This window comes from Sus scrofa, chromosome 3, assembly GCF_054392235.1.
Source record: "Sus scrofa isolate SSC_HxYL_T2T_F1_AM1 chromosome 3, Sscrofa_HxYL_maternal_Yorkshire_Landrace_v2.0, whole genome shotgun sequence".
Lineage (NCBI taxonomy): Eukaryota > Metazoa > Chordata > Mammalia > Artiodactyla > Suidae > Sus > Sus scrofa.
In genome coordinates this window covers 32,414,633-32,430,416 of record NC_139385.1, presented here as the reverse complement: position 1 = coordinate 32,430,416, position 15,784 = coordinate 32,414,633, and the positions used below count along the sequence as shown (strand labels likewise).

The 15,784-nt window shown below is 38.4% G+C and overlaps 1 protein-coding gene and 1 long non-coding RNA gene across 4 annotated transcripts in view; one reads left to right on the top strand and one right to left on the bottom strand.

The window, feature by feature from the left end:
• Positions 1-15,784, bottom strand: part of SMG1 (SMG1 nonsense mediated mRNA decay associated PI3K related kinase) — a 104,259-nt gene that overhangs the window by 69,051 nt on the left and 19,424 nt on the right. For 2 of the 3 annotated variants that reach the window (XM_021086547.2, XM_021086548.2), the window contains exons 2-6: positions 6,746-6,909; positions 5,811-5,966; positions 3,554-3,690; positions 2,145-2,203; positions 936-1,149 (exon numbers count right to left, since the gene is read on the bottom strand). In XM_021086547.2, coding sequence (XP_020942206.1) covers positions 936-1,149; positions 2,145-2,203; positions 3,554-3,690; positions 5,811-5,966; positions 6,746-6,909 — 730 coding nt within the window. Of the gene's footprint in view, positions 1-935; positions 1,150-2,144; positions 2,204-3,553; positions 3,691-5,810; positions 5,967-6,745; positions 6,910-10,355; positions 10,415-15,784 lie in introns of all 3 variants that reach the window. The other variant, XM_021086549.2, reaches the window with a different exon arrangement.
• Positions 2,557-7,922, top strand: LOC146404511 (uncharacterized). Its single transcript, XR_014840704.1, has 2 exons — positions 2,557-2,915; positions 4,994-7,922. It is a non-coding gene; the product is annotated as an uncharacterized LOC146404511 (long non-coding RNA).

The following is a 15,784-nucleotide window of genomic DNA, read 5'->3' as shown; positions in this document are numbered from 1 at the left end:
TGTTACCATTAAATATACATATATTTTAAAAATAAATATGTGGCATACTACTTATCGAATATTTTGCAGCTGTTAAAAACCCATTTTTTCCCTAAAAGGAAAGCTCTTCTTTACAAAAGAACGCTACAAATACAGAAGAAATGCTAGAACTAGAAAACCACCACTTTCAAACAGCCTATGCCGTCATCTATGCAAGGTACAGAATATGAATGGATGCTAAAATCAAGCAAAATACCATGAAAAAAACAGGCTATTCAGAAGTTCTCACGGTATCATGTCCAGATTACTCATTAATTACAAAGGGAGATGTGTGTAATTTACTTTCAAATGATTCAACAAAAAAAATCACTGGTATGAGTATGTATCGAAATAACTACTACAGCAAAATGTTAACAAGTGACAGATCTGCCAAGATATACGGGTGTTCACTGTTTTGGCCCATCTGTTTTCCTATGGATTTGAAATTTCTTCAAATAAATACTTGGGGAAATGTTCATAATATAAAAGATGTATGTGGGAGTTCCCATTGTGGCTCAGTGGAAATGAACCTGACTAGTATCCATGAGCACGCAGGTTTGACTCCTGACCTCACTGAGTTAAGGAGGTCAGGAGTTGCCATGAGCTATGGTGTAGGCAGATGGAATAGCTCTGATTTGACCCCCTAGCCTGGGAATCTCCATATGCCACGAGTGCAGCCCTAAACAAACAAACAAAAAGACCAAAAAAAACACCCCACTTATTTTAAATCTACCTTTAATGTATATCCTTTACTCAAATTCAGAAAGCAGAATTTTATTTACATCAATGTACTTATCAGTAGATAACCCCTACTCTAAGTTTCCTTTCCCAAGCTCCCCCATAAGGATCTGTGTGTGTTAAGGACAACATTCTTCCCAAGTACATCATCAGTCCCCCCATCCTCCCCTCACTCTTACCTGCATTACAGATGAAAAGGCTTTCTTTTCTCCTACAGTCTCTAGTGCTTTGTAGGTGGCACATAAGTAGAGAAGTTTCACTTCATCTTTTGCAGATGAGCTAAATTTGCTAAAAATCCATTTGAAGATCTTCTCGGCCTCATAGCTCAGAGAAGCACAAAGAAGGCCAAGACAGCAAGCTCCCTCCTGTCTCAACTCCTGAAGCAATTTGCTACTGTTTTTTTTTTAATTGTAAACAAAACAAACAAAACACAAAAAGCTTAAGCTGTCAAAGATGACAAGAATGACACATCTTACAATAGAATGTCTAAATGATTATTAAATTTCTGTTCAACTACACCAAAGGCTGAAATTTTATCCCCTTAAGTAGTCTCTCTCTATCCTGCAGTGCCAAAAGTATCTGTTACACTGTAGATTTTCTTTTATAGAATCAATTATTTACAAACAGTAAAGAAAGTCTAAAAATACTAAAATTCATGCCTCAAATTCCATCTCAAACTACACTGAGTCACAGAAAAGGGCAGCAACAAATGACCAGATGAAACACTTTATATAATTATATACTATGTCATATCCAGTATATAGGGACTATAAAATAGGAAACGGTAATAGTTAAACACAGTAAACTTAAAAGGGTATCAACACTGATTTAAGTATAATATTAATGAGTAACAACAGAAAATCAAACCATCAAAAAGCAGTAAAGTTCGTGATCTGCAGAGATGAGTTTTTGGATGCTTTCCAACACTACAATTCTTTGGGAATCACCATACAAAGAAATGACCGCACAGCTTTGGAGACCCCCCAGTAGCCTTGGAGGACAGATGGCTTGAAGCCACTGTTGCCCCAAGAAGGAAGTTCCCTTTCACCTCTACTCTCTAAGCAGTTTCAAAATGCTCTAGTTTACCAAGTTAATAGCATTCACTCAGGCTCGCATTAAGAGTTCATGTCATTCTACATCAACGCTCAATTATTCATTCATGTTGACAAATTAAAAAAAAAAAAAAAAGGAATGACTCTCCCTTTCAAGTGGATTCCACTTGTATTCAGTGGCAATTAATGTATAAATAATTTAACACAAATAAAGAGAACCCAGTGAAGCGTTAAAAAGATGTTCATAAATGAAACCAATGGGTTTTTATCTACTTGTATACATTTTAATAATTTCTAAAAATATATTTTAGTTTTTAAATTAAATTAGTCTCTTACCTTTCATTAAGCACATCATGTACAGCAGCCAAGATATTATCCAATTGTTTAACTAGTACCTTAAAAAAAAAAAACACACATTAGTTATAACTAGACAGCACCTTACTTTTCTTCTTATTCTCAGGCCCCAATTAGCAGTATCAGGTGTACCATAAGTTTCCTTTCATACTCTTAAAGAAATTTATCCATAAGAAATATATAGCCATGATAATCAATGAAAAAAATAAACTAAAAATACTTGTTTTATGTACTCTGAAATGCATTTTGGAAGGAAGGGGTTTGCAGCTGCAGCATGCATAAATTCCTGAGCCAGGGATCAAACCCGAGCCACACAAAGCAGTGACCCTAGCCATAGTAGTGACAACACTGGATCTTTAATCCACTGAGCCACCAGGGAACTCCTGAAATGCACTTTTTTTTTTTAATGGATTGATGGGTAAAGAGGTAGAGATATATATGATAAATCAATATGGAAAAGTGTTGACTGCAGAATTTAGATGCTATAACAGTCACTGTAAAAATCTTTCAGATTGCTGTGTATTTGAAATTTTTCATAATAAAATGGGGGGAGGGTTGGAGGACGCTTTGCTGAACCAAATGTTCATTTGACTCACCATACTATTTTCATTAATTTTCTCCTGATCTATAGCAAGTTCTTAATTTAACTTTAGGAGAATTACTAGAGGAGAAAGAAATTTTTAACTGCTCCTGTACTTTGTTCTTTTTTTTTTTTTTTTTGTCATTTTAGGGCTGCACTGGCAGCATATGGAGGTTCCCAGGCTAGGGGTCTAATCAGAGCTGTAGTCGCCAGCCACAGCCACAGCCACAGCCACAGCAATGGGGGATCGGAGCCACATCTGTGATCTACACCACAGCTCACAGCAATGCCAGATCCTTAACCCACTGAGCAAGGCCAAGGATCAAACCTGTGTCCTTATGGATACTAGTCAGATTCATTTCCGCTGAGCCACAACGGGAACTCCCTTCTCCCGTACTTTGTTCTTTAAAGGGTTTTTCCATTTATTTAGCCCTGGCCACCAGACCAAAATTAACCTTCAACAAAATATGTTACCCTCTACCCCATATTCACATATGAAAAACAAAGAGATACTCTGTCCTGGAACACACACACACACACAAAAAAAAAAAATTCTGAGGACAAAAGAATAAATGCATGAAAGGTAAAAGCACTTTATTGCAGAAGGAACCAATGTAGTTTCAATGTTTGTAGATAAATTACATTAAGTTCTAAACTATCATAATATGGGCTAAATTAACCTGGAGTAAGGAATCCCTATTATTTTCCTTATAAGCAAACCTTTTCTCTTCTTAAACCACTCCAGATAACATTATCTACTGTAATATGGAAACACAAAACTTATCGACATTTCCAAACATACTATACTGACCAGCTTATTTTCTGGTTGCTGAATAAACTCTTTCAACTGCTTTACAGTAGCCAGTCTTCGGTCTCTGTCGTCTTCCCGGGTGATCCTCCGAAGAAGATTCGACAGTCGAGACTCATCAGAATAAGACATCGATCGCTCTGTGAATATAAACATTGTATCCACTGAGTATGAATCAACATAGAAACTTTACAGCCCAAATATTTTAAAGTATATTAAAAATCACAGTCCAGCAGACAATAAAAGCTCAATGAATGCAGGTCCTGTAATACCTCTGTTCATCATTACAAACCCAGCGCCAGCAGATGGCCAGGCACACAGCAGAATCTCAAAAAAGATAAACCTACGAAAACATCTCATTTCAGATGACCAACTGAGAAAGAAAAAAGAAAGGCTTAGAAATTATTGTCTTTGGATCGGTTCCAAGCCGTTTTCAACATCCAGGTAAAGAGCATGGTTATAGCTAAGAAAGGCTACAGGTCACGGTTAAAGTCTCTATCAGGCAGAAACAGACATTATGTTTCTACTTCTCCCTCAGGGCTCCCACTGGAGGGGAGCCTCCTGTTCACATGGCCATCATTTTCTTGAGACAAAGTTTTGGTGCACTGCAATCACACATTCGGTTTAACAAATGTCTTATTACCACCTATCACGTACGAGGCATGCGAGCCCTAGGAAAGTGGCAAATCAAAACTTGTCTTCTCTTTTTTAATGACAAGAACAAGGAGGAATGCTCAAACAATGTTGAATACTACTAATAAAGATTTTAAGCACTAGATTTTTCTTTTTAAATTTTCAGCTCTGCTATTTATCATAACCAATGTACGTTAACATAAAACCACATTAAAGGGCCTGAATTTCATTTCTAATGAATAAAAGGAAAATTGGATAATAAAAGAAATTACAACATCTGAGAGAAGGAATAGGGTTTTCAACAATCCCTATCCTATACAGTATTTCAGTAAAATGACTGCTAAAAATGTCTTTAGGTTACTAGTCAGGACATCCAGGCTCTATCTACAATTCTGCCCACTAGCAAGCTGCTAACTCCGAGCTTGCAAGGAGAAACTAGACTAAGTCAGTTTTAACTCTATCATACCTGAAAACCTAAGATTTCAAATACTTTTAAAGAAGAGTATAGCCTTTGACTAGGTCATTCTATTTCAGGAAATTTATCTAAATTATTTTTTAAAACTAGATGCAAAAAAACCCCTTACAGGAGTTCCCGTTGTGGCACAGTGGTTAACGAATCCGACTAGGAACCATGAGGTTGCGGGTTCGGTCCCTGCCCTTGCTCAGTGGGTTAACGATCCGGCGTTGCCGTGAGCTGTGGTGTAGGTTGCAGATGCGGCTCGGATCCCGCGTTGCTGTGGCTCTGGCGTAGGCCGGTGGCTACAGCTCCGATGGGACCCCTAGCCTGGGAACCTCCATATGCCATGGGAGCAGCTCAAGAAAAAGGCAAAAAGACCAAAACAAAACAAAACAAACCCTTATATACACAATTATGCTCACCAAGATAACACAATACACACACACATACCCCTTACTGGGAAAAAATGGTCATAAGCAAAATGTCCAGAGTAATTACATCCAACCAAAGTGTATAAATCAGAGATCTTGATTTCTTAATCAGTTTTAACAATAAAATAAATGTCTCTTTTAGAAAAAAAATGATCATCATTACCTCTAATCCTATGAATTTTGAGGCACTTTACCTACACAGTGAGGCCTGTATTACAAAGCACGAAGCAGTAACTGCATTTAACTTTAGAAAAGGACCCACTCCATGCACACCCATACTCTCACACTAGAGCTCAAGAGCTTGCTGCAGTAAGACCTCACCATATACTATGCATTCAGTATAGTATAATCAGGAAAATCTCTTCTTTAAAAATCCTACCCAGTCTTCTAATCTTATTTTAAGAGAATTCTCTTTTTAAAAGTATTAAAAGACCTTTTTTGGAGTGCCCTGTTGGCCTAGTGGGTTAAGGATCCAGCACTATCACTGCTGTGGTGCAGGTTCAAATCCTGGCCCAGGAACTTCCGCTTGCCAGAAGAAAGAAAAACCCTTCTTGTGGACTTTGTGCTGGGAAAAGAGTTCACAGGAAAAGGAACGCTAACAATTATCACCTGCACATATTTTTCAACTCCAAGTAAGCTACCCGACTCACGCACGGGCAAGGGATTGGTACAAAATGAGGCATTCAGGAGCAGGCTCAGTGGAGGCATGTGTGATTGTGCCCGGTTTGCTCAGCCTTACCCTGTGATTTCCTCATGTCTTTGATGGCTAACGCACGACTGCCATGCTGAATACTGGTGAACTCAGGGCTGGTCACATTGTTAACCCTCAGCTCTTGCCCCAACGACTTCCGACCATAAGTATTTTCCCCAGATCCTCCATTGACACTGTAGCCACCTAAAAACAGCAACATTTACATTATTTCAACAGGGCTCTTTGTTTCAATCAATGAATCCCTGACAGTTCAGGTTTTTATGACCTATTCCGTAGCTCAACCAGCCTTTGCTTCTACTCTTTCCCTGTCATGCATGCGTTGATTTTTTATCTTCAATGGAAGATAAGAAAAATGGAAACTAACTCAGATTTTGCACTTAAAATGTTTTAGAAGTCTAGAGGAGAGACAGTAGTCAGGAAAAGACTTCAGCTTTAGTGATGATATTGTATCGGATGAGGGGGCAAGGGGAGAGAGGCAAGGAAACTGCATTTATGTACTATATGTATAAAAAGAACATTTAAAACTTCAATTAAGAGGACAAACTTATGAAGTTTCAAAAATAGCACTGTGGGAGTTTCTGTCACAGCAAAGTAGAAATGAATCCACCTAGGAACCATGAGGTTGCAGGCTGGAGCCCTGGCCTCGCTCAGTGGGTTTAAGATCCGGTGTTGCCGTAAGCTGTGGTGTAGGTCGCAGAGAGCTCGGATCTAGCGTTGCTGTGGCTGTGGTGTAGGCCAGTGGCTACAGCTCCAGCTCCAATTGGACCCCTAGCCTGGGCATCTCCATATGCCATAGGTGCGGCTCTAAAAATCAAACAAACAAAATAGCACTGTGTTTATATTATATTTAAACACATTAGAAAAAGAGAGGTGGGGAGAAGGAGGAAGAAAAGGAGAGGAAGGTAGTTTAAAAAAACAAAACACACAAAATCATGCCTCTAGCAATAAGTAAATACATATACCCTTTTCGTCATTTTGTATGTCAGCGTGGATTCTGGTATCATCGTGCCTTTGCCGAGACACCACAGCTGAATTTGAAGGTTGCAGTCCATAAGAGGAAGACCCACCCCTATCTCTGGATGAAGAATATTTTAAATTATCTGGGTCGGCTGATGCACTATCAGTTCTGCAAAGAGAGAAGAGTTTAAGGTTACAATTTTAAATATTTTGATAACCCAAAACAAAAATTTTTTAATACAAGCCTCTCTCTTCTCATTACTATTATATATAAGCACTCCAACGTCTAAGAAGAAGTCTTTCAACTGAGAAGGGATTATCAATGGACAAAATACCAGCTTTTCCGCCCCTTCTACTATTCTAAAGACTCATTCAGAAATATAACCACCAGGATTAGGGTGATCAACTCATCTTGCTTTGCTGAAAACTTAACCAGGTTTTAGCACTGCAAGTTCCAGGAACCAGGAACCTCCTCAGCCCCAGGCATACAGAGACAGCTGGTCACCCTGGTCCAAGATTCTTTTCACGTGACTTGATAAAAGGAGTAATTCTTCCTAAATCTCCTCCTCCCAAGAGAGGGTTAATCAGTGGAAAAATTACAGTCTTCCCAGTCACAAAAATAAAAAAAACACTGGCAACACACCAGGCACGGACAATGTGTCACCAAAATTATTTTTAAAGTTCTGCCTCATGGTAATGTGGCACTCTCTCTCACCTAAATTTGTAACTTGACTATTGGGTGGGAAAATAAATTACAGAATGAAATCTGAAAGCAAGTTCAACAGGACACAAGGAAAAGAACACATTAGCTGCAAAGTAAGATGATTTTAATGTATGGCAATACTGAAGAATTCATGGAAGATTCCTTATACAAAGAATATTTATTAAAATTATAAAAAGAGAGGAAAATAAAAGGTATCAGGAATCCAATAAAGCTAAAGGTTGGAGTCTATAATCTATTTAAAATTCAAGTATTGGAGTTCCCGTCGTGGCTCAGTGGTTAACAAATCCGACTAGGAACCATGAGGTTGTGGGTTCAACCCCTGGCCTCGCTCAGTGGGTTAAGGATCCAGAGTTGCCATGAGCTGTGGTGTAGGTCGAAGATGCAGCTTGGATCCCACGTTGCTGTGGCTCTGGTGCAGGCCAGCAGCTGCAGCTCCAATTAGACCCCTAGCCTGGGAACCTCCATATGCCATGGGAGCAGCCCAAGAAATGGCAAAAAGACAAAAAAAAAAATTAAAAAATTAAAAAACAAAATTCAAGTATTGCCCTGGATATTAATAAACAAGTGGTATAGCCCGAGGGTAAAATTAGCATCCTTACTAAGGATCAGCTCTACGCCTCCATGTCCTCATCGGTAAAATGGTGAGCTAAGCTTTACCATTGCTCATGAGCCTTATTCTTCCTACCATCTACCATAGTGTATTAAGAAATAAGACAACACTAATCACTCTATGGCAGCATATGAAAAACATCAAGAAAAAGCCTCCTCTGCTACTGATATTTCTTTTGAGAAGAATAACCTTCTGGGGGGAAAAAAACTGTTATGATACTTCCTAAAACTTCTGCACCGATAAATTATTTGGAACAGTTAAAGATACTGGCAAGAGCAGTTCCTCAACCCCCAGACCCCTTTCCTATGTGGAAAAAAATAACTGCAGGGTTTGTGTATGTATTTCATTTAGAGTTTACCGTCCTTTCCTTGTCTCACCCACAAGAACACTATGAAAAGTTGCATATCCTCAGGCACCCTGATCTGTACCTACTGCAACCACTGTTAATACAGAATACAGACAAATAGGTTCAATGAAACTTGGATATATAAGTGGCACAAGTCTAAATTATTCCTAAAGGCTCTCAGTCTGGAACTTGATAAAATACCATAACCCAAGCATACTAACTAAGCATATAACTAAGGCTCCATAATGCAGTAACTTCTTCAAACATTCAGAGTTCACTTGGTGACAAAGCTCAGAACTTCCAACATATGAAAAAATAAAATCTATGGAATTTCAACAAAAAAAGTATGAGGATATTTTCTAAGTATATTAAGTCTATAAGCATTTAAATACCTTTACCACTAATGGAGCATAAGAATTATTTAAATTAATGTAATGATATTCTCCATGTATCTAAAAATAACGAAGTAAATGAGCACCTATTATAAACCATAACATAGCCATTAATCTCTAAAAGGGAATTTAAAAATAAAAGCTTATGAGCTTCTCTGGTAGATTTTGAACCTGTCTGTATATATGGCACCTAACACAACCTGGAAAAGTAAGCTGTTAGCAAATGAATGAATAAAATATTCTGAAACATTAAGATAAGTGAAATCTATCAATATTAAATCTTAAAATATTCTAATTTTCTAGTTTTCATTATGCTTATATATCACATATACTACTCTTACTATGAAGAGTTAAATATTTGTATCTTTTTCTGGTGACATAGCAGTAAACACAAGGCAATAGAGAATATGGGTTAAAAAAAGATCTGGGCTCAAATCCCAGCTCCAGCAATGTAAACGTATGTCTAACTTTGCACAAGGTTCTTAATTTGCAAGCCTTGGCTATCTCCTGCATGAAATGGGGACAATACCTAACATGGAAGGTTGTTGTGAAGCTTAAAAAGGTAATGAATTCTTAAGAAATACTTAGCTTACAAAGTATACTCAAAGTTAATATGATCATAATACTAAATATACTCAAAGTTTCCAGTCTAACAGATAAATATACAAGTAGTCTATGAGCATATGAATACAATCAAAATAAGTGTTTTATACTCAATATATAGCAATGATTTTAAGTTCTTCATTTAAGAAATTAAGCAAACTATTGCTACCAACAAATCCATTTCTATCTAACCAGGAAGCATTTGATTTCAAATTAAATTGGGGGGGGGGACCAAAGAGGAATAACTTCCCAATTTGTTAGAAATACATATTTTAAAATCTCATGAGTTAGAAGCACCAAGATTGCTTCCCCCAGAATTTGGGTTTTCAGAAATGTAACAAAAAATTCACTAGGGCAGAACTACTGTCTCAGAACTGACAAAACTCCCTGGTTGCTAAATTCTTTTACTACAAACTGATCAAAACATTTCTAACAGAATTTAAGTTACAGGAATTCTGAACCCCAAAACACAAAATGGTTCAGCATTTATATGAAATCTCTATTTTTATATCTAGATAGTTCTCAAAAAGTCAATATCAGGCTGTTAGCACCAACAAGTTCATCCCAGTCCAATAAACAGAAAACTGTTAAGAACGGAAATGAGCTGCTTAAGATGAGGCAGTCACAGGCACAAAATAGAAAATGCAGATTTGAACTCAAAGAGGCAGGCATAAATGTTAAGCTAGTTATAAGGACTGAAAAAGCTATCATCTGCCAGAATTAGTGTCTCCATTTAGTGATAAAAGAAAACGTATCTGTTGAGACTAAGTATCCTAGCCAGGATCCAAAAATACCTCTATAGCCCCTTTAATACTTTAAAAATACTATGGAGAGAGAGAGAGGGAAAAAAAAAGAAATGCATAAATTCCCCAAAGTGATTAAAGTGAAGTTCAAGCCTGATGTACATGCCACATGAGAGGTAAGTTTCTAAAGCTCATACCTCAAAAATCGCATACTGTATAATATGGAGCCTTTGTGATGTTTTTGCATCAAGTCAATCTGTAAGACAGTAGTTACAATATTAGTGAAGACAGTGGGTTAAAACATTTGTTGTTCAAACATGAAGCAAATATCATTCACGGGTTAGGTGCTTTTAGTAGCACTATGGCCCTCAAGGGTTCATATGTGGAAGCAAAAATTGAAGTGGGATGCCACTCTGAACCTTAGAGAGGCTTAAGGTGGCAACAAAATTTTTTTTTTAGTACAAAAGAGAATTTAAATGTTAACTGTAACATACAAATCACATGCAAATATAGTTACCACTCGTTTTAGTTACATATTCGCCATTTACAGAAAATGTACTAAATCTGAGAGGTTATTCATTTTCAATGACCCAAACCCTCAGACCTCACATCAACCACGTGTTAGGGGATAGTAGCTCTTGGCTAAATGTGATCTTTGGTCCAGTTCTTCTAAGTTTTATGAAAAGCAACTAAGGAAGGGGAAAAGCCAGCCTGGAAATCTGAAGTTAGAGAATTCCCTATCAGGAAGCATTTCCATAAAGCACCCCAAAATGACTTGATGCAAACACCACACCTAGTGGTGCCACTGGAATAAGCATCATGTTGCTTCAAGTTGTTTTGTTTTTTTAACTAGGCTTATTAAGGGATTTCGCTTGCATGGTGAAATCTAATTTGTAATGGATATCAACCAGGAAGTGAGATTTGCACTAAAGCCAATGAGATGGGAATGCATTTAATCTCCAAAGCAATGGTACTCAAAGATATTATCACTATCACACAGCAGTTGTAGGATATGCTGTTTTCATACTGACAGGTAATACCACTAAAAATGATTTACCTTTTAAAAATAAATTCAAGGTTATTATTGTGATGTCTCTTACTCACCTGGATTCAGACACTTTCAAAAAAAGATAAGAAAAAGATAAAACTATGCATATCTCTGGGACTTGTGTACATTTTCACATTAGAAACACTGCTCTAAAATATGAATCTATGGCTAAAATTCACTTGGGAAGCACAGGGACTTCATTATACAAAACTCCACAGGAGAAAACAGTAAGTTCAAATTTAATAAAACAGAACAGAAACATCATGCCTAAATTATATACGTTTATCTCAGTTTTACAATAATGAAATACTAACAGTTAATATAATTTCTTGATGAAACTTCCTTAGTTACTTAAGTATTGAGTGTCTATAATACCAAATCTTAATCACTTACTTATGAGTTCTTTATTATCAATTTTATACACCAATCAAACCTCAACTAAATAGTCTCTGTAGCCTCAAAATATGTATTTAACTACTGTTGTAGAACTGTAAAGAATTTTACCTTGCCCAAAGAAAGGTCTGGCCTTATTAACCCTCAGCTTCTGGAAAGTAATCTCTAAACTCTTGGAACATAATGCCTAATGAGTGTCCCTGTCCACCTGGAAACTTTGGGACATGCCAGAAAGTATAACAATGTGATCTATGGTGGGGCCTTTGGGTCACATGGATAAACTCAACCTCCAGTAGGGCTGGAAACTAAGTTCATGCACATGGGCAGCTGACCATGGAGCCCAAATAAAAACTCTGGACACCAAGGCTGGGGGGGGGGGGGCTTCCATGGCTTGTTATACTCCCTACTTGTTATCATACATCAATACCAGGAAAGTAATACTGCTGACTACTCCACAGGGAGAAGCTCCACACTTGGAACTTTCCTACACTCTGTCCTGGGCAACTTTACCCTTGGCTGATTATATAATCTGTATCCTATAGCTATAATAAACTGTAACCATGAGTATAACAGATTTCAGTGAATCCTGCAAGTCCTTCTAGTTAATTATCCAACCCAAGAGTGGTCTTGGGGACTCCCAAACTTACAGCTGGTATCAGAAGTAAGAGTGGTCTCACGGACATGCCCCCTCTAACTCTGCACCTATATTTAAAATCACTGAACGTACTCTAATTCAAAATTTAAAAGGTTGTAAATTTTGTTTTTAAATAATATCTTTAGCAAACATAGTAAAGATTTGACTTCAGTAGAGTTTATTGCCCTTCCAAGGAATCTCAAATACCCTCTATGGAAAAACCTCTAAGCGTATTAACCAAAAAGGACAAACAAAGCAAGTAACTAGGAGCTACTACATTAGATTCACCTCATTTAATTTTTACCATAATCCTATTTTGATTATTAAAGATGATAAATTACCATTTTACAGAGGAGGTAACAAAGACTCCGAAACTGACCTAAAGTTGCACAGCTAGTTAAAGGCAGAGCCAAGAACTCAAACTCAGTTTTTCAACACTCACCAGTCTGTCAACTTTATTTCAATAATCCTCGGAGTTCCCTTTGTGGCTCGGTGGTTAACGAACCCAACTAGTATCCATGAGGATGTGGGTTCGATCCCTGGCCTCACTCAGTGGGTTAAGGATCTGGCATTGCCGTGAACTGTGGTGTAGGTTGCAGATGTGGCCTGGATCCCACGTTGCTATGGCTGTGGTGTAGGCCAGCTCCAATTCGACCCCTAGCCTGGGAACCTCCATATGCCCCAACTACAGACCCAAAATCACAAAAAAGAAAAAAAAAATCCTCAAATTCAGCTATATCAGCACACACAGCCTTTCTTCCCATCATACTCACATAACAGAACAAATAATCCTCTGGATCCAAATACTGACCTATGTTCTGAGGTATGCCTTGGATCTCCGACCTTCCTACTGCCCATCATATCATCATCTGAACATACTTATTATGTCCTTCCCGTTAAAAAATAAAAGCCTCAACTCTTTTTCTCTTTCTATATCTAATTGTCTAGATAGACTCTTCACAGTCCAGTCTCTTGAGAAAAATTTGTCTTCCTAAACTTCACTCACTTTTCAACTCACTACATATAACCAGGGTACCCCCCTCAGCCCTCCACATAAAACTGTTCCTGCCAAAGTAGCGACTGCCACCAGTGGCCTACTTGTCTCTAAAATCCCATAAGCCCTTTTCAGTTCATCCTGCTCAAAGCTCCCTAGTGACTTGCTTTTGACAAGTCTCTACTCACACTTTCTCAATACCACTCTAAAGCTTTTTTTTTTTTAAAGTAACTGCAATTCCAGTGACTTCCTCTTTTTCCCAATCCAAGTACTTTCTTAATTTCCTTCTCTCTCTTTTTTTTAGGGCTGCACCCATTGCATATGAAGTTTCCAGGCTAGGGGTCAATTTGGAGCTGCACCTGCCAGCCTACACCACAGCCACAGCAACCCCAGATCCTTAACCCACTGTGCAAGGCCAGGGATCGAACCTGTGTCCTCACGGATACTAGTCAGATTCCTTTGCTAAGCCACAAGAGGAACTCCTCAACTTCCTTCTTTAATTAGTTTAGATTTCATGGTCTCTCATTTCAATAACTCTTGCCAATTCCCTTAAGCTCCCTTAATATTTTCCTCACACCAATTTGGCAAAATCCCAACCCTGGATAAACGCAATGATCCATCATCCATCACACATACCATGTAAGCACCACATTCCCAGGTCCTGTAACGTTCATCTCCCATACTCTACATGCACTCTCCAGACATCATCCAGTCTCTTCAGATTCCTAAACACTCTCCTAAATACACCACACACACACACTCTCTCTCTACTTGACCAAGAAGGGGGAAAAAAAAAGATATCATAACACACCTGCACCCAACTCTTGGCCTTGATTAGGATTCTACCTACTTCTACCTTCTCTTTTCAAGACTCTCTCTTGTGCAGCATCTATCTTTCCCATCAAACTGAATCCTCTCTTCAAACATGTAAATTTTTCTAATACCTCCCATTTAAAAATACAAAAACATTTAAGACACTCACATACACAAAACAAACAGAAAAACTCCACCAATCCCAGGACCCTCCAACCAATTTGCCTTCACTCTCTGCAGTCAAACTGAGAACTGTATCTTCTCCCCATCCCATTTCTTCACCTCTACTAGCTCCTGATCCAACTTCTGCCCCATCACTTCTGGCAAAACCAGCTAAGACCACTAGGTTGCTAAAAGCAAGGTATATTTCGGACTGCTTCTTACTCATCCTCACACGGTTTTCACACGGGTTTCCTCACACAGGTTTTCACACGGCTGCTGAGCAGGGTTGATCAGACTGTGGACTGCACAAAGGTGCCTTGCAGAGAAATGAGGTGGGCTGAATGAAAACTTCTTAAAATCTTTATATCCTGAGAATTCGAAATAACCAGATTCTTCCTGTCCTTTGGCTTGCTGGATGTCATACTCTGTATTTCTTCCTACTTCTCTGGCTCTGCTTTTTTCTGAACCTTTGAAGGCTTGCTCAGCCTCCTCTACCAAACTACTAAATCTTGGTGTTTCTCAAAGCCCAACCATAGGCCCTCTAGTCCTCTCACCTTGTACTCTCCCCCTCAATCCATGCTGATGGCAGTACTTATCACCTGTATGACATTTTTCCCAGGTCTAGGCCTCCATCATAGATGTCCACTCTGAGGTCAAGACCTATACAACTGTTTAGAAATACAACCTTAATGTTTAGAAAAGCAATCTTAATGTTTTATTGCCTCAAACACAACAAGTGGCTCCTTTCCTCCTGAGATACCATTATTAGCTATCTTCCAATAAATGGCACTATTTGGTCAGACATAGTATGTTTCCCACCTCCAATTCTTATCTCTGTCCCATTTCTCCTCCACGCTGTAATAAAAATAATTCCTAAAAAACACAAATCTGATGTCCTCCCACTATCCTTACCATCTTATGTACCTTATTTCCCTTTTCAGCTCTATACACCCTTATAATCTTTTTACACTCTATGCCCCATCCATCCCATTCAGTGCCCTAGAAAGAATCACCTTGCTTAGCTTAGCCCCTGACTGCCTGCAACAGCCTTGTCCTCGGCCCTCACCAACCCTAGCTCATTTCTTTATGTCCTTCAAGGTTCAGCTTTCCTTTTCAAAGTTTCTGATTCCCATGAGGCTGGCTAGGAGACCCTGCTATATATGTATATATAAGCGCTAACAGAGAACCTAACAGTTCCCTTAGCTCTTCAACACCACTTGAGAAGTTATTTAACTGTGTTCTTCCAGGAGACTGTAAATACCAGGAGGGCAGGAGTCTGCCGGTGGTGTTTATTATTGTCTCCACCGCCTGGATGGTCTACCAACTACCTGTTGACTAAACGACTGTCTAGTTTCATAATAGAGGCCCTTCTCTTGACTCTGGAATGCAGTCCCCTAATCTAACCCAACACTCACTTTTCTTCAAGATTCAACCTAGAACTCATACTCCCTTTCGAAATGTTCTACTAAAATCAACAATATTTTCTCCATTATTTTCTACAACAAAAGCACTAATTAAGAGCTAATGACCCCAAAAGGTGAAAGTAAGATACTGCCAACCCTTTAAGAATTGACAACCTAAA